General features: G+C 36.7%; 1 protein-coding gene across 1 annotated transcript in view; it reads left to right on the forward strand.

The window, feature by feature from the left end:
• CYYR1 (cysteine and tyrosine rich 1) overlaps positions 1-20,529 on the forward strand; it is a 95,066-nt gene that overhangs the window by 64,510 nt on the left and 10,027 nt on the right. Inside the window, exon 3 of the mRNA XM_037833052.1 lies at positions 14,009-14,166. Coding sequence (XP_037688980.1) covers positions 14,009-14,166 — 158 coding nt within the window. The remainder of the gene's footprint in view (positions 1-14,008; positions 14,167-20,529) is intronic.

Genomic DNA, 20,529 nt, shown 5'->3' on the forward strand with positions numbered 1-20,529 from the left:
CTTGTGGATGTGAAGCCATTTGTAAATAGAACGTATTGAAGATGCTATTTTAAATTAACGTGTGGCCCAAATGAATCAGGTGGGCCTTACTCTTTATTATTGGAGTCCTTTTTAAGCAAAAAATATTCAGACACAGAACGAGAAACACAAGAGAAGCCAGAGGCCCTGAGTCAGTGGAAAACTGAAAGAGCAGACACAAGGAGAAAGAGCTCACCATGTGACAGGAGGCAGAGACGCAAGCCAAGGAACCCCAAGGATGTGCCGCAGCCAGCAGCAGAACCCGCAGACTTTGGGGAGAATACGTTACCTTTTGGACACCTTGACTTTGGACTTCTTGCCTTCCAAACTGTGAGCCAATAAATTTCTGTTGTTTAGCCAATCCATTATGTGGTATTTTCCATGGCAGCCTGATAAACTAAGACAATCACTCCGATGGTGTGAACCCCCTGGCATGGTACCCTTCTTGCAAATTGCTTGACTGATAGCGTGAATGGCTCCCTAGCCTTTCAGAATTTCAAAGAATACAGTAAAACATTCAAACACTAAGAATAGCTGCTCATAAAACTGCACTGAAGCCACTTGATTTTTATTCTCCTTTATTCCCTTAAGAAAAAAAAAACAAACAAACACACAAGATATCTTCCATACTGATGAGTATGTCATGGTGTAGTCTTTTTTTGGCAAGATTATTGAGACAAAACTATATCTGTCCAAAGTAGAAAAAGTAATTAAGAGCTGACTAGATATGAATGAATTATATTCTCTTATATGAAATATTAAATTCTACCTTGACAATTATTACATATCCAGAGATGCTTATATTAACAATAAATAAAGCAAAATTATTGAAAAGAGATATTCTCCCTCTCCCTCAGAATTGGGGGTGGTGTTGGGGGGCAGAATTCTATGAATAATTATATCTTAGATTATAATCAACCAATATTCCTAAGTTTTTTTTTTCTTGTTGGACTATAATTAATTAACACACTGAAATGTAACTCACTTATAATCTTTTTTCAATGTTCATTAGGCTGAAATTTCTACCTCTGCTTTGCTTTCCTTTCTTGACCTATAGCAGCTGTACTATTAAAATGGAATTTTTGCTAATTAGTTGTGGTACTGATGAGCTGGAGGGGACGTTGGGCATCATCTAATTCAATTAGATTGTAACTATACAAAAACCTGAATCAGAAGATTGGACTGCATGAAGCAATCTAAGAATAACTCAAAGACTATTATTTTTAATTCTATGTAGTACTGAGGTCTGAGGGCATCATTTCAGAGAAGGGCAATTAAAAGTCCATTGATTATACACTGCCCTCCCCCCTACGTGGGATCAGACACCCAGGGAAGTGAATCTCCCTGGCAACGTGGAATATGACTCCCGGGGAGGAATGTAGACCCGGCATCGTGGGATGGAGAACATCTTCTTGACCAAAAGGGGGATGTGAAAGGAAATGAAATAAGCTTCAGTGGCAGAGAGATTCCAAAACGAGCCGAGAGATCACTCTGGTGGGCACTCTTACGCACACTTTAGACAACCTTTTTTAGGTTCTAAAGAATTGGGGTAGCTGGTGGTGGATACCTGAAACTATTAAACTACAACCCAGAACCCATGAATCTCGAAGACAGTTGTATAAAAATGTAGCTTATGAGGGGTGACAGTGGGATTGGGAATGCCATAAGGACCAAACTCCACTTTGTCTAGTTTATGGATCGATGTGTAGAAAAGTAGGGGAAGCAAACAAACAGACAAAGGTACCTAGTGTTCTTTTTTACTTCAATTGCTCTTTTTTCACTCTAATTATTATTATTGTTATTTTTGTGTGTGTGCTAATGAAGGTGTCAGGGATTGATTTAGGTGATGAATGTACAACTATGTAATGGTACTGTAAACAATCGAAAGTACAATTTGTTTTGTATGACTGCGTGGTATGTGAATATATCTCAATAAAATGATGATTAAAAAAAAAAATATGATAAAAACTATACTTTAAAAAAAAAAAAAAAAAAAAAAGTCCATTGATTATACAAATAAAGCAAACCTCCTGTCTATGCATGCTCATTATGCTAAAAGTTTGTATAATACAGGATTAAAGAGTAGACATGCCCTTTGTAAATATGTTCATCTTTAGGAAACACACTGAGATAAGGTCAGACCAGTAGGCAACAACAGTAAGCAAAGTTTATCTCCTGTCCTTAGTATGGTGCTTTCCTGGGCCTGACACTTCCCTTCTTTTCTATAAAAAGGCAGAGCTCTCCTTCTACAGAGGGTTCCTTCTTTGGGGAGAAAAGAAATCTAATGAACTAAATCATAGTCAGGTCAGACACATGCACGGTTTTGTTCCATAATGGAATAATCTCCCTCATAACCTAGTGACTTTTAAATACTGGGAATGTCCAAAAGCTTTGGCATGGAGTCATAATAATCCATTAGGAGTTGAACTTGATGCCTTTATGGCACTGCTAACTTTAAACTTCTGTGTTGTTCTTGAACTACCTCCTCCCGACCTTTTTGCTGCCCCCCTGCCTTGTCAATTCAGTCTTTCATTATCTGAATTGAATGAAAACAATGGTCTTCTAATAGGACTGCCTGGGTCCAGTCCAGTACCCATCAAATCCGCTGTCCACATTACTCTTAGACTGATCTGTGCTGACAGCCTTTAATTTGTTCCCCCCTAGCTCCAAAAAAAGGCCCAGTTTCTGACAGTGTCATTGAAGAGCCTCTGAATCTGCCCTAAACCCACAAGTATTCCCCAGCCTCACCTCCCACTTTCTGCCCCCAACAACTCTTGACTTTTCATGGTCCCTTAACACACCATGATATATTACATTTCTATAGCATTTATATGTTGTCCTTTTGATCTGAGATATGCTTCTGCTCCAATACCCTTGACTCCCTTTGATTAATTCCTAATCTTTTGGTTTTCAATGAAAAAAAATAATTATTTAATTATAAAAGGCAGTGTAAATATATGTTTTTAATTCACTCTTAACTGACTGAAAAAGCAATTTAATGAATTGATTTTGACATAATATATTATTCACTCTATACTGAATAGAAATTTAATATATTTGCAAAAAATTCAAATCAGAAATTGGTGTGAGTAAAGGTCTATTGTGCTAAGGAATTGAATACAGTTGGTAAAAATGATACCTATGACAATGTTCTTTGGGTTTTATCATTAATTGGTATAGTATGTGTGCGGTTTGGATACATTATGTGCCCCCAAAAGCCATATTCTTTAATGCAGTCTTGTAGGGGCAGACATCTTGGTGCTGATTAGGTTGGACTCTTTTGATTGAGTGAGATGTGACTCTATCAACTGTAGGGGAAACATTTGATTAAAATATTTCCATGGAGATATGGACACCACCCATTCAGGGTGGGTCTTGATTTAATCACTGGAATCCTAAAAAAGAGCTCACAAACAGAAGGAGCTCAGAGCAGCTGAGAGAGACTTTTGGAGAGATGTTTGCTGATGCTTTGAGGTGCTAGCCCAGAGTTTGCTCCGGAGAAGCTAAGAGAAGACAAAATGCCTCAGGATGTGCTAAGCCAGGAGATGCTTGTAGATGCCGACAGAATGACATTTGGAGTTGCTAAGCTAAGTGAAACCCAGAGACATTTTGGAGAAAGCCATTTTGAAACCACCCTGGGAGCAAAGGAACAGCAGACACCAGCCATGTACCTTCCCAGCTGACAGAGGTGTTCTGGACGCCATAGGCCATTCTTCAGTGAAGGTATCATCTTGTTGATGCCTTAGTTTGGACACTTTTATGGCCTCAGGACTGTAAATTTGTAACCACATAAACCCCCTTCATAAAATCCTATCCATTTATAGTATTTTGCATAATGGCAGCTTTAACAAACTGGAACATTATGACAATAATACCAAAAAGGGGTGTGGGGAATAGAGCTACATAGGAGTAAGGTTTCTTTACATCACTGGAATAACTAAGTATGAATCTGAAGCAGATTCTAGTAAACTGAGGTTTACATGTTGAATCTTAAAGCAACAACTAAACAAACACTCAAAAATTATTTAAAAATTATTTAAAGGTTTTAAATTGTTCATTCAAGTATTCACTTAATGCAAAAGAAATCAGAAAAGAGGAAGAGAGGATCAAAAATAATATGAGGCAAATAGTAAACACTAAAATGGAAGATGTAATCAACTGTATCATTAATAACATAATTGGGAATGGATTCAACAATCCAAACCAAAGGCAGAGAGGTTTTTTAAATACTGAATTATGTGTTATCTATACAGGACACACCTTAGAATAAAAATGCAAATAGATTTGGAGTAAAAGGATGGAAAAAAACATCATGGAAACACCAACCACAGGAAAGATGGAGTAGCTATAATAACAACTAGCAAATAAAATTTAAGATAAAAAAGTTGCTAGAGGTAAGAATGGACATTTTATATGACAAAAACTGCAATCTGTCAGGATAATATAATAATCTTCTAAGATTAAGGACGGTTTAACACCTTCAGGAATTTCATGCTCAAGTACCCTCCAAACATACACACATATGCATACATACACTTTCTCTCTCACACACACATACACATGCTTGCACAAATGCTGAACATTTGGATTAGGTGCTGTTGTCTAATCCTGCTTCCCTGTTTCCCTGATTTGCACATAATGCAGTGCATTATAATTACATGTATACATGTGTCTCTGCCGCGTCTCTTACTTCTTTAAATCTCCTCCATTGTGTCTAGACCAGAATAGACATTCAAAAATATTTGGTGTTGCATAATTTATGATTCTCTCTGACTTTCATATTAAATGATATTTTTTTAAATAAAGTCTGCCAAAACAGATGGCCACTAGAAATCCTCATGGTTCCACACTTGCCAACTTGCCTAAAGTTACCTTTCTGATTTTATGGTAACATTTATATATTTAGGTGGAGGGTGAGCAGAAGTGAGATTTTGGGTCATTTTTCCCTATCTGTCCTTATTTCTTTATAGTTCTGGCTCACATCCATACATTCAAACTTGGACCTGGAATCCTAATTATGCCAAATATACAAAGTTACAGTGTGTTGTGAATGTCTGTGTCATTGTCTGCCAAGTCCCCTGCCTCTGCTTCTCAGTCCAACCCCTCTATTTTCCCCATGTTTTCCACATTGTTTACAAATAACAGATCTGGGGACAGGCATGTGACCCAAACTAGACCAATCCTGGGTCTTGGCCATATGGATTGATCTAGAGGTGAGTACCCAACCCCAGCTGGGCCAATCACATTTCTTCTGTGGGATTGTATCTATTAGAATGAGGCAAAATTGAAATCAGTTTTTCTCTAGTGGGTGATTATAAATTGTAAAACTCAGAAGCTATTTGGAGCTGTGTAAAAGCAGCCATCTGCAGTGACTGAGAATGACAAGGAAACTAAAATGAAAATGCATTGCTTGTCAGTGGCTTTGAGAATCAGTACAGTAAGCACCAAGCTACGTACTAAGAGGAAGCCAAAATATAAGAGCTCTGACCAACCACATCAGGTTGGCACAGGTGAGGTTATGAGCAAGACCTTTGGAGAGGTGTGGTCTGGGCAGCCTGAGGCTGGTGAGAGTTGTGTACAGATAATAAATGTCAGAACAAAGCAAATTGTCGGCAGGCTAGAACACAAGACCCAACCTCCCGATCAGGTGGCAATCAATTGCAGGCTTGTGTCAGCCAACACAGGGGTCCAGGAAAAGGACTGCAGGCTTTGGCCAAGCAGGTCAGCTTGTGATGTATAATGAAGCAGTCAGGAGAGCACCTGGAGGAAACATTGCATTTGGTGTCATGGAGGCTCATTGTCAGGGGTCCATTATGCCATCAAGGTCTGTTACCTGCTCCAGCAGTTCATTCAAAAAGGTTTACAACCTCCAACATTAACCCTAGTCCTATGGGACCCTTTAAAAATCTTTAAATGTATCGGTCTGAAAGGCAGCTGCTGTTCGTCAGGTCTGTAACTAGGTATGCTTTCATATTTATTTGAAGCTCTCCATCCTGAAGCTGATGGAAAGGAAAATGATTACTCTGAGGACTCTGAATTTTCGTAATAAGATTCAATCTTTTAAAGCTTATATGCTGTCAGAGCCTAAATCTCAGCAAAGGACTTTCAATAGAAATCTTGATAGTCCCTGTTAAGAACTGGCTTCTGATTTTTTTTTCACCATTGAAAACACGTTAAAAAGGTGCAGAAATTAAAAATAAAGCCCTGCTAAAGTTATCATCCTAAGCAGTTGATAATAATTAGCTCAGTGGAAAGTTTCAGCAAAGGTTACTTCAAACGGGTGAACTATGCAAAAGTATTATTAATGAGAGTATTATATCTAGATGTAATTGAGAATTTTTTTAGATTTGGAAGGCAGAAGGTAGGGGAACCTGTGCATAGGGGCTGTATGTATTTAAATCTATATTATGATTGCATGTCTCAAGTATTTTTCATTTCAACACATTTTTGTGGTCTTTCTTTTGTGCCTCTCACTCACTCCCCAATCCAATCAGTTCTCAGATCTCAGAGCCTCAATTTCCCAAACATTCCAGATATCCTGTCTCTCATCTCCTCTACTTCCCAACTAGCCTTTTTTTTTCCTTTAATCTTTATATCCTAGTACTTAGTAGAGCATCTAGTATGGTGAAGAGATCCCATAAGCATTTGTTGAATGATGAGAGGAGAGCAAGGCAGTCCATCGTAATATAAACAGCTCTGTAGTGTAAATTAGGACTGCTGGACTCTATTCTTCACTCTGCTATGAAACTAGATAGAAGATCTCCGGCAACTACTTTATTTTAGCCTCTTGCAGACTTGATTTTTTCACCTGCAAACAAATAGGCTGGATTTGATTTCACAGAAGCATCCTCTGGGTCAACAGCTGTTTATATACACCTACAAAGGAGTATTAAGAAAGGATCACTACTGCCTTTAGTTTGTTACATTCATACACTTTTATTGGATATGATCAAATTTTTTAAATTGTTTTCTTGTTTCAGTCCTTTCTCTCTGTTTACTAATTTACACAGGCCTATAAAATCCTTCAAGGCAGGGATAATGCATCATTCAATTCCATATCCCAATATCCATTATATGCCTAGCACACAATATATGCTTAATATATATTGAATGAATAAATTAATTCATTTAATGTTGCTGTCTAGTGGCAGCTGTTCAGAATGGTAGGCATAAGGACCAAGGAATAAATCATATACCTAGAGGACACGACTTGAAAATTAAATCTATTTAAGTGTGAGTCAATGCTACTCTTCCAAATATTGTTGTTAAATAATAAAGTGAATCACTTTCATGTATATAGAACAAAGGTTCTAGAAAATTCCTTAGTTATGAATTGTATTTAGATTTTGATATACAATATGTTACGTTGTTTTAGTTTCCTAGCTACTAAAACAAATACCACAAAACAGCTTGGCTTAACAACAGGAATTTATTGGCTCACAATTTCAGAGACTGGATGTCTTGCTTCGTCCCAGGGTTCGTATCCTCTGACTCGCTGGCAATCTTTGGGCTCCTTTGGCTTTTCTGTCATACGGCAATGCACATAGCTGCATCTTTTCCTTTCTCTTCTGAGTTCCATTTACTTCCAGTTTCTGGCTGTTTCCCATGGCTTCTTTAGTAAGAGATGGACTTACCTTAAGTTTATTCTTCTGAAATTCTGGTCATTTTTTCCAGAACTCACTATTCTAAAAATTTTACCGCACTCATGTACTTCTTAAAAACTCATGTCCACATGAAAAGTTTAAGAGATATATTTTTATAATTTTCCCACTTGTTATATAATATTAAGCATCCCTATACATTTTATTTTTCTATTTTAGGAGGACTAATGTTATTGACTTATTGCATGTAATGTTTGTAAGTCTCTTGCCTCATGCTGTTTTATAAAATTCACTTGAAAACTGTAGTCATGTCAAGGGAGAAAGGAAGAATTACTCTGGTATTGCTTTTGTATATAATATTTCCCTTAAACATTATTTACTAGGGAAGACATGTAAAGATATCTGTGTTAAGTACTGAACCCAAAAGTATATTGAAATATTATTATAGCAATTGCAACATTGTCAGAATCTTTTTCACTCATGATGAATTATTTATGAAATGAAATATCTCTGATCCTTCTTATAAAAAATGGTTTCATATTGTCATTATAGCCACTACAGATACCCTTAATATCTTGATAATAAAATCTCATTTTGATACAGATTTTGAATCCGTAATTTTGTTTGGAATTTTTTCATTATCAGCATATGGCCAATGGAGCTAAACTGTAAACACTATATTTACGTGTATCTACTAAAAAAAAACTGGATTTTTTTGTAGAACAGAAAAGAAAGTGTGAGTGATTTTTATGTTGGAGTACTATATAGAAATGTAGTATAATAAATGGTATTAGTAGGATTAATGGAAAAGGATGTTGAAACCTTGTAACTATTGTGAGTTTTTAATTAATGAAATCAAAAGAGCTTCTAAATACCATAGAATGTTAGATTTTTGGTACAAATTGCCCTGCCTGTGCTATCACTTGCTTTGTTACAATATCACTAGTGGCATAATTTTGTTTTAGAAAAAGTCACCTAGGGAAAGGCAACATTAATTTATTTACAAGTAAATTAAATCAGGGGTGATACACTTGATCTGCTAAGGGCTAGATAACAAATATTTTAGGCTTTGCAGGCCATGCAGTCTTTGTCACAGCTATTCACCTCTGCCATAGTGGCACTGAAGCTGCCATAGACAACATGTAAACAAGTGGATGTGGCTTTGTTCCAATAAAACTTTATTTACAAAAATAACTATTGGGCTACATTTGGCCCATTGCTTAGTTTGCCCATTCCTGGATTCAACTGACTAAAGAAGTATTCACTATATGAGTGACTGTAATGAATAATTATGAAGAATAATTCACTTATATGACCTTGATTTTTGGTCTCTTGTAACCAAGAAAAGTGTCTGAATTTTTTTTTTTTTACTACCTGAACTGAAATAGACAAATCCACAACTGTAATTGAAGTCTTCAATGTCCTTCTCTCAACAATTAATTGAGCAACTAAACAGAAAATCAGCAAGGATATAGAGGAGCTAAAAAACATCATCAACTGACAGAATGTAATCAATATTTGTAAAACACTCCATCTAAGAACAGCAAAATACACAGAACCCAGAAATAGTCCCACAGAAGTATGGTCAGCTGATTTTTGACAAAGGTGCAAAGTCTGCAAAAAAAGCATATTCCTATAACATTCTTGAGATGGCAAAATTATGGAAAAGGAGATTAGTGGGTGCCAAGGGTTATTTATGGTAATCTATGATGATTATAAAGGAATAGCCAAGGGAAATATTTTGTGTTGATGGAAGAATTCTATAAATTGCTTGCAGGGTTGGCTACAGAAATCTACCCATATGATAAAATGATATAGAATTATACACACACTTTATACCATTGTCAGTTTCCTGATTTTGATATGTTTTAGTTTCTTTGGCTGCTCAACAAATACCATTGGGTTGGTGTTCTAGTTTGCTAATGCTGCCGGAATGCAAAACACCAGAAATGGATCAGCTTTTATAAAGGGGGTTTATTTGGTTACACAGTTACAGTCTTAAGGCCATAAAGTGTCCAAGGTAATGCATCAACAATCAGGTACCTTCACTGGAGGATGGTCTATGGCATCCGGAAAACCTCTGTTAGCTGAGAAGGCATGTGGCTGGCGTCTGCTCCAGAGTTCTGGTTTCACAATGGCTTTCTCCCAGGATGTTACTATCTAGGCTTCAGCTCCTCAAAAAATGTCACTCTTAGTTGCTCTAGGGGCATCTGTCCTCTCTTAGCTTCTCCAGAGCAAAAGTCTGCTTTCAAAGTCTGTTTCCAAAATGTCTCTGTAAGCTGAAGCTCCTCTCTCAGTTCCTGTGTGTTCTTCAAAGTGTCCCTCTTGGCTGTAGCAAACTCACTCCTGTCTGAGCTTATATAGTGCTTTAGTAAACTAATCAAGGCCCTTGCTGAATGGGTGGAGCCACACCTCCATGGAAACTATCCAATTAGAGTCATCACCCACAGTTGAGTGGGTTGCATCTCCATGGAAACACTCAAAGAATTACAATGTAATCAATACTGATACATCTGCCCAAACAAGATTACACAAAAGATAATGGCGTTTGGGGGGACATAATACATTCAAATAGGCAGAGTTGGTCTAAAAAATGGGAATTTATTAACTCACAGTTTTGAGGTTCGGATAAAGTTGAAATCAAGGTGCCATGAAGGTGATGCTTTCTTCCCGAAGACTGGAGTTCTGAAGCAGGCTGCCTTGATCCTTGGTTCCTCTGTCACATAGCAGTTCATATGGTGACTTCTCCCTGCTCCCTCCAGTTTTATCTCTCTCTCTCTGAATTTTGTTCTGCTTATAAAGGACTCCAGTAATAGGATTAAGATCTATCCTCATTGAGTTAGGCCACACCTTAACTGAGATAGCCTCATCAAAATGTTCTATTTACAATGGGTTTACAACCACAGGAAAGGATTGAGTTTAAGAACCTGTTTTTCTGGGGTACATACAGCTCCAAAAGACCATATCACCACAGGATGTTATACTAGTTACCCAAGATGCAACCATTGAAAGGAAAATTGGTGAAGGGTACATGGGACCTCTCTATAGTATTTTTTGCAACTTCCTGTGAAACTATAATTATTTCAAAATAAAAGTTAAAAAACAAGAAAAAGTGAAATATGCAAACCCTGCAAAGCATTCTTTCAAAATACAAAAATCACCTAAAATTTTTTTAAGTTTTTCATGATGCCAAATTTCTCAAATTAATAGCTTCTCGCATTCCAACAGTTGACTAAACTGAATTATTTCTTTGCAGGAAAGTTACAGTTTATTTGTTGTTTCTTTTAATTAATAGCAGAGTAAATAATGCTATACATTTTATGCTTGCCATTTCTTACTTAACTAAGTTACAATTGCTAATGGGTATCAAAGGATCAAGGACACCAAAATCATGATTTAATCAAAAAACCTCATTTAAAACATTAGTTGCAACCTTATTATTGACCTTAAGAGCAGACACTTTCACTGGACCTGCCAAGAAGGAAAAAAAATGACTAATTTTCTACTTTCCTCCATTTGAAAGAGGAACTGATGAATATAAATATGCCTCAATTTGATAACAGCTTCCATAACCCACACATTGAAAAATTTATGCCTGAATAATTGGACCATTGATTATTTCTGTAACATAAATTAAGCCCTCCAATTTAGTCTTATTTAGACCTGAAAATTATTATTAAAAAGGAGGTTTTCTATTGTGTTTAGTTTTCTTATTTCAAATTATTTCCTGTGATAGATCTTTTTTCTGGGAAAGATTTATTGATTAAGTTACTAACCTCTGTCACTCTTTAATTACTAACAGCAACATATCCAAATGTCTCACATTCTCCTTTCATATTTTAATAACAAAGTGAAATTGCATGTAGAAATGTTTCAATGAAGTCTTTTGGAAATTTTAATGGTGTTCTATTTATTCTTTTTCATGATGAGGAAAAGTCTTAGGGAGAAAATATTCTCTGATGAGTACAAATACAGGTTCACATTCCCTTATCTGCAATTCTGAAATTTCTCAAAAAAAAACTCTGTAAACTGAAAGATTTTATATAACTCGGTTATTGACAAACTAGACCTAAATGAACCTGGGACTCTTTTTCTAGTCTTATTTAATCCACTTATTACATTTCCTACTTTTACTGCAAAAATATGAATGCATTTGTGCTCAGGGTTCTGCCTTAGCTTCTCCTGGGAGTCCCATACAATAAACAGTGTCTGCTTTGTATTCCTTTTCCAAATCTGCAAATTCCTAATTTATGAGACACATTTGGATCCAAGATATTGGGGTGAGAGACTATGGATCTGTACTAGAAAAAATACAGAGCAGATGCTCAGATAGCACTGAGAATAAGAATATACTTATCTGGTAAGTCCATTTACACAAATATTTTCATGACATGAAATTTAGTAAGGGAGCCAAAGATTACTTGGAAATGTAATGACAAGCATCCAAGATAAGCACCAAGCTGATGTTCATTTTATAGATGAGAAGTCAGGCTTGGAGAGGTCGAGCAATTTGCCCAAGATTGTACAGCTACGTTGGGACACACTAAAATAATTTGCCTCCCTTTAAGTAGCCATTTGAGGATATGCTTTGGTAGCTAGTAGTTCACCAAGAAGGAGGAAGAATCGGGTCCAGAAACTAAGGAACTGAGAACCCCCAAGCAGGTCTAGAGAGGAACCAATCCAAATTATAGCGAAACCACTGGAGTTTGCAGGCTGTGGGAGGGAAATCTCCATGGGGAAAAAATCAAAACTGATGAAACATTTTTTACTGTGTGTGAGTGTTTGGAAAACTTATTGATAATTGTGTGAAAGCTTTCTAGGAATATGTTGTGGTGGGGGGAATCCATAGGCATTTGGAAAAATGAAAACACATGGAAATATATTTATTCCACTAAAAAGAAAAACACCAAAGTTGCAAGATAAATGGAAGGTAACCAATGTGTGGCTCATAAGTACCTTGCTTGGCTCATCAGTAAATAATGCCATGGTAATATCAACATTGATGACTGATTTACCAAGGAAAAGATCTAAATCCCAAACTATAGAGGAAGCCAATAGATAATAGGTAAAAATATAAAGTATATATATATACTTTATATATAAAGAAATGTCATAATATTATCGAAAAGCAGGGAGGAAAATACCAGAGGAAACAGCTGAAAGAGTTCAAAATAGTTGCCTCTGGGGATTGCATGAATTAGAAAGTGAACATTTGGTTCATATCTGCAAGATAACCTCTCTATATATTCTCAGAAACTTGCAATATAAAAATACAGTTTTGCCCCAGTGTTACCCTGTTAGTTGTTGTATTATTAAGTTAACCATGTATCATGAACATTTCACCTCAGTTGATTTGGACCTCTTCACAGTTTTTATTCATTGTAGATGATTCATTCTCTGATGGAATATACTTCTTTTATCTTTTTTTGCAATGCCTTTTTGAACACTAAGGTGTTTCTGATATTTTGCAATTAGCAATCACACTTTAATGAACATCCTTGTTACATTATTTGTGCACACGTGTTCTATTTCCTTAGGAAACATTGCTAGAAATATTTCCTGGTCAAAATTTACATATTGAGAATGATCTCCTCATTGCTTTTGAAAATGGTGGACAAATTTGAGTACCTACAAACCATATCATCTACAAATAATGATAATTTTTACTCTTTCATGCAACATTTTATTTTTTCATTTTCTTTTATGATTTTGTTGCATAAGTTAAAACTTCCTGACAAAAAAATAACATTAATAGAAATAGAGGTTGTGCTGACATTGTTCCTGAATTCAGTGGGAATACTGAATACTGTTTGTCAGAACTTATCTCTGCATAATAAGTAAAGACTGTATTTGCTTTTATTTCCTTTGTTTTTGTTAAGGATGAAACATTCTGGTTCTACTTTACAAAGCATTCTAATCAGGAAAAATATTAAATTTATTAAATATGTTGACAATTGTCAAGTTGTTTTCATTAAATATATCTAATCTAGGGCCAATAGATAAATTATTTGCTGTTTAAGTATGAGGGAGACCATCATAAAACATTACACAGCAGAACGTTTTGGATTATTATTATGATTATTTAAAGAGCATATCTGGAGAATTGTATTCTGGATAAATACATAAATTTGTAAAACCAGAATCTGAACGATGGCTTAACTCTGCTGCAAGTGTGTTCCCTAAAGATCTCTAACAGTTTCCTGAACATTGAAATACAGAATACCACTTGCTAGACCAATTCATGGAATTATCTCTCTTTCTTTTTAACATTACCCTTAAGAACATTAAAAAAACGCTTGTCATGTTGTCATGGAGTTATATCCCAGAGGCTGAAACGTGTTTCAGTAAGTGTGACTTTCCATAACTGCACTTCTGTTTTTCCCTCTTAGGGGCACTGCCATCGCTGGCATCGTGTTTGGAATTGTATTTATCATGGGGGTCATCGCCGGAATCGCCATCTGCATCTGTATGTGCATGAAAAACAACCGCGAGACCCGGGTGGGCATTATCAGGGCCGCCCACATCGACGCCATCTCTTCCTACCCTGGTGAGCACTCGACTTACTCCTCCTGAAGGCAGAGTTAGGTTTCTAAGTTATGCTCTACTATGTGGAGCAAGAAGGAAATATAAAAGACTTACTGAAAAAACCCCCAAGCTATAGGGTATTTCTAAGTCAATGCAGGTTGAAGCTCTAGCTTTGAAGAGAGGTTAGGTACCTCCATGTAATAAAATAAAGATACTCATACTTTCAATGCTTGTCTCATGTACAATTGGCAGTCAGCCAGAGTTAAGATAAACAGGCATTTCACACCCACTGTGTCTACATGCCAGTGAGTTCTGTCAAATAATTATAGAGAACGTAAGTTATACATCTGAATGCCCTGGCATCTGATTCAATAGTTATATGTTCCTTCAGAAAAAGTATTGAAAGTTTTTAGATGTTCTCTTTTCACAAAGAGAACAGTTTTAACATAATATTAAAATTCTCAACCAAGAACAAAGATAATATATTAATAATGTGACAAGTATTTATTGAGAACTTTTTAGAAATTCTGCATATAAATATATTGAATGCATGTTACTCAATAAATAAAGTACTGTATTTTGAATTCAATGATGGCAATAGTGCTTTCTAGTTCAACCTGTACATGTACAACTTGACTATAAAATTAGGTCAAGTTCTAAACTTAACACACCCTTTGGAAGATAATTTGCCATCCATACTCATGTGTTCTCTCTTTGTCCTTATGGGAAAAGGAGCAGGATACCTTCTGCATGTATTATGTTCTGTGTATCAATTCTCTAATCCTTCCTTCCTCTCCTAGCTATTTGCCTATCATCTTCAACTCGAGGAAGCAAGTTTCAGATGAAGGTAGAAATGATCATTTCTCCTGTTCCACTTTTGTAGGTTCTTCCTCTTCTCCGGTGTCTTCATATTGGAATGTCCCAGGACTCAATCTTGTGTCTTCTTCCATACTATATTTATACCTCCTTCTTTGGTCATCTAATCTGGCCTCAGTGTATCAAGTATTGTCTATAAACTAATGCCCTCCCAAAGTTACATATCTCTAGCCCCAACCTCCTTCCTAAATTTCAGATTCATACATCCCACCGCCTATTGGACATCTCCACTTGGATGTCCAATAGATACCCCAAACTTAACATGTTCAAGCCAAATTTCTAATCTTCCACCAAAATCCTCCTCCCCCCACATCCTTCCCTATCTCTACTGATGGTTTGTACATCCTTCCAGTTGCTCAGGCCAAAAAGCTTGACATTACCTTTGACTGTGCTCTTTCTCTCAAATCCACATGCAATCTACCAGAAAAACTTGCCTGCTCTACCGTCAAAATATATATAGTGTCTTACTTATTCTTATAATACCCACTGTTACTACCCTGCTGGAAGCCACCATCAGCTACCTACCTTACTGTGATAGCATCCTAACTGGTCTCCTCTCAAACAATAGTCAGAGTGATCCTTGTAAAGTAGATGTCAGATCATATCACTCTTCTCAAAATCTTTCAATGACATCCCCTCCCCATTTCACCCAGAGTAAGAGTCAAAGCCAGTGGTTTCCCATTTTATCCCAAGTAGGAGGCAAAGGTTTACGGGGGTCTTCAAGGTCCTGCATACATTGGCCCCTCTTTTTATGTCTCTGACCTAATTTAGTTCTACTTTCCCCCTTGCTCACTCTGGCTCCAGTCACACAGTTTCCCTTGCTCTACCCTGAACACACAGAGAACACTCCTGCCCCAGAGCTTTGCCTGGAACACTGACTCCCTCACTTAATGCAGGTATTTGATCAAACATTACCTCCTGAATGAGGCCTGCTATAATCACCCTATTTAAGATTGTCATGTGCACCCCACGGCACCCAAATCCTCATTACCCTGCTCCAATTTTTTCTCATGGTGCTTTTCGGCTTCTAAGATACCGTGTAGTTTACCTAACCATTATGTTTATTGTTTATTGTCCATCACCCTCTTCTAGAAGATTAACTCTGTGAACCGCACTTTGTCTATTTTCTTCACTACTCTCTCCCAAGCATATAGGGCCATGCCTGACACATAGTAGACACTCAGCAAATGTGACTGCACGGAGGAAGAAAGCAACTCACAACAAGCCCTGATTTAGTCATATCTCAATAACTGAGGAATTTACCTTAAATTCCTTCTCTGGAATATGTAGCTTGTACCCACTACAACATCAATTTGCAATTTTGAATCTTGCCAAATTGCAAAGAATATTGTTGCGATTGGTGTAAAAATGTTGGAACTAGAGTATAAGATAAAAATAGGTGGAATTATTTTTTATTTTTCACCTCTCCCCATTTTCCCAGGGGTCAACTCATATAACCCAACAGAACTGAAGAAAGAGTAGGGTCAAGAAAAGAAACTAGTGGCAGAGAAGACAGAGAGGAGAAAGCAGAAAATAACATTCCAGAAAAACTTTTGCTTGATCAAACAACTGTAGTTAAAATAAATTTTTAAAACATTTTAAAGGATTTTTTATAGAATATTTATAATTTATTTCAGCCTTCTGTAAGTCCAACACTTGAATAAAATTAGAATAGAAAATACAAAATGTCACCATTTTAATGTGAGGTTTTGTGTTTTCTTGGGTTCCAGTTTCTATTTCATTGATGGAAACATGTTTTGAAAACTTTACATTGTCATCATTTATATTGGCGGGTCACAGTGGCATGTTGCATTCTCAGTAAATGCTTTGTTCTGGGAACTGAATAATGCAAGAAACATAATGAACTTTATGGTGGAAGCATTTTACTGAACAAAGAATAGGTCTTTGAAAACATAATGTGCTTGATTACTTCTCCTTTCCTTCTCAAAGTCACTAATTAAGCTTTTACTGAAAGGATCAGAATATAATGCATAATAGTATTGAATGCTTTTCAGAATCTTTCATCTGTGGAAGTACAAAATGTTTTACTCACATTAATTAATTAACCCTCTGATAATGGAAATAACAACCCAACTTATTGTATAGTCCTATAGCCTGGAGGCCAGACAAATGAGGAGAAAATAATTTAGCCAAGGTTTTCTTATTCCCTGGTGAAAGCACTCCATGGGAAACCCTACAATCAACATTATTACCCTGCACTAAAGAGGGGATTGCCAAGAAAATGTCATTCAGCTGCCACACCTGACACCTTGTTGGTCAGTGACTTTCCAAAATAAAGTTTTTCACTCCCGCCATATCTGTATGTGGGGTAGAATGAATAGGTGTTCTCTTTCCTTCCAATTATTGTTTAAATCATAAGTGAGATGATAAGAGTTATTTGTCAAGTCTTACTGGACATTTCTACTGCTTTCCAGAACTTATGGGTAAACAAAGGAAAGTGATCATGTTAAGACAGTAGGTTTGGATGACACTTACACACCTGGGGAAAAAATGCAGAAAGCCAAAAACAAAAGGCTTGACAAAGATATAAAAACCAAAGACCAACAAAAGGAAAATAAGAGATATCAATGCTATCAAGAAAAATGAGATTTGTAGTATGTTATGTTAAGTCCCCTGATATTAAATAGGTAGAAGGTAGACAGACAGGTAAACAATGGAGAAGTGGAGTGGGGTGGGGGTGGGGGTTCTTACTGAAGAATGACAACTGTTAAATATAGAAAGGAGTTGTCAGGTTGGAAAAATCATCATTTTGCAGTCATCATAAAAAAAGTTTCAGACAAGAATCATTAATGGATGCTAAATCTAATGGGGGGAAGTTTGCTGAAAAACAAGATATTTGCATGGTTTTAAAGTGTCTCCCCACAGATTTCTGGTTAGTTTCAAGGGGAAAAGTACTAACTAGCAGTGAAGAAACCAGACAATATCTTGGCAAGGTGATTAAGATTAATAACCCAAGAAATGAGCAGATGGACATCATGCCCTTTTGTGTGTGTTACTCTGAGTGCACAACTTCACATATGTTGTATTCTGGCTGGGAGCTCATAGCCTGAACTTAGCCTGAGAAAATATCCAGCAAGCTCATATTGAGCAATATCCTATAAAATAGCTGAACTTCAGAATCTTTGGGAAGTACTTCATTAAGTCAAAACTCCATTTTTATCATTGAATTCATAAATGAGGGCAACCTTATTAGCATATATACAAGGTGGGAAACCTTTCATGTATTCATCAGGTCTTATTGGATACCATAAAACTCATACTCAAGAAAACTCCTATGTTTGTACTGAGTATGATAAAAAAGCATACTCTGCTGGTTTGAACCTATTATGTCCCCCACAAAAGCCATGTTCTTTTAACTCAACCTTGTGGAATCTTTGGATTAGGTTGTTTCCATGGAGATGTGACTCACCCAACTGTGGGTGAGAACTTTTGATTGAATGTTTCCATGGAGATGTGGTCCCGCCCATTCAGGGTGGGTCTTAATTAGATCACTGGAGTCCTTTAAGATGCTCAGGAAGAGAGACAAGAGCCAGAGCTGACAGAGATGCTTAGAGATGCTTGGAGATGCAGACAGAAGGACATTTGGAGATGCTAAGCTAAGAGATGAAGCCCAGAGTTTGTCCCAGAGAAGCTAAGAGAGGACCCCCAGGCACTTAGAGAGAAATGCCCTGGGAGAAAGAAACAAGGACTCACAGGAGCTGAGAGAGAGGAGCTGAAACACAACCCAGAGCCAAGGATGAGCCAACGCCAACCACATAGCCTTCCCAGCTGATAGAGGTGTTCTGGAAGCCATCAGCTATTCTTCAGTGAAGGTATCCTCTTGTTGATGCCTTAGTTTGGACACTTTTATGGCCTTAGAACTGTAAATTGGAAATCTAATAAATCCCCTTATAAAGCCAATCCATTTCTGGTATTTTGCATAATGGCAGCATTAGCAAACCAGAATTCATACCTTTAGCTGATATGTAACTTCTTTACACATCAAAAATTCATATGGGAAAGAATCTCTGTAACTGCTGTGATTATGAAAATGCCTTCACCTTGTGGATGCAACTTATAATGGGGAAAACAAAATGAATGCAGTAAGCATGGTCAAGGCTTCACCCAGGAAATATTCTTTGGTATAAATCAGAGAATTCAAACATGCGAGAAATTTTATTTCCTAGAAGTGATAAATGCTTTTCAGATGTCATATTAATTTCAATACACAATTAATACTGCAGAAAAACCTTATGAATGTATTGCCTGATGAAATAGCACTAGCAATTGTAGAATTTTTGAAAATGATTTTTGCTGTGTATGGGAGAATAATATTGGGGTAGCCATGGAGTATAGAGATTTTTTTTGCCATTGAGAAAATTCAGATCGTGGTATCTTTTATTTTGCTAGTACACTGATGGGAAATATCCAGTATAAAAGGGAAAACAGATGATATTGAAGATAGAGAGATTATTAAAAACTAGTGTCCTTGAGGAAGAGAAAGAAGGGGATCCTATACACAAGTAGAGGGACCAGACTTAGATGGGATCAGGGACAGTTTATTCATTAAGCAGGAGAGGTGGTACATAGGCCCAGAAGCACTAGGTTGTAGATTTGGTGGTCAGAAAGTGAGCATTCTATTCTGATTATGTCTGTTTTCTCAGTGAAATAAGAAGCAAGTCTGCTGAGAGTGAAGAGGGTTGGGGAGATGTTTGAGATTTAAAGAGAGAAGAAAGCATGAAACTGTTATCACAGAGAGTGGGAGTGAAATGCTAAAGAAAGATATATTTTCAAGCAATGCCAAGGACCACCACACTTGCTGTTATGGTCTTTCATTTTAAGTGAGATCACTCAGAATGACTGTGCATTTTTCTTGCCATGTTCAACTCCTGGGTACATGTTCAGGGTAGCCAAAGTGCTGGATTTAATCAAGTTTAGGCTTTCACCAGGCAATGGGGAGAGAAAGAGATAAGCAAGTTGATGCCAAGTGAAAAGGAATAAGTTTGGTGATAGATTTATACATCTAAGCTGAATAAACAAAGACATGAAGACCCAAAGAAGGTGGCGTCAATTTAATTTGTGTGTTTTTTTGTCCTGATATCAGCAAATTGGAAATCCAGGTGCAGTCCAAGATTTAATGGAATGGGTCTTCTAAACAGATAAAGGATGGTGGTCATATTTACAAAATAGTATTTTTGTAATACTTGGTTACAAGGCTAAAAAAAGATTACTGAAGGCAAAAAGTCAAGGCACTAAGAGGCAGGGTTACATGGATGTTGATAGAACCACAAATGATAATAGAAGCCATAGTAGAGAGAAAGACAGTGAATGTGGGTTTGGGGCAGGAAAATCTGTAACAAGGAGCAGCAGAAAGTAATATAATCTAATGATGTGTCCTAAGAAAAAGCTCAGGTTTTTAAAGAGGGAGAATATACAAAGTTTAGAAAAAATGTTAGAACACCAAGTGCACTTCCAGGCCCTATGGTTTATAAGATGTGGGAGAAAAAAA

The sequence above is a fragment of the Choloepus didactylus genome, chromosome 1, assembly GCF_015220235.1.
Source record: "Choloepus didactylus isolate mChoDid1 chromosome 1, mChoDid1.pri, whole genome shotgun sequence".
NCBI classification, from domain to species: Eukaryota; Metazoa; Chordata; class Mammalia; order Pilosa; family Megalonychidae; genus Choloepus; species Choloepus didactylus.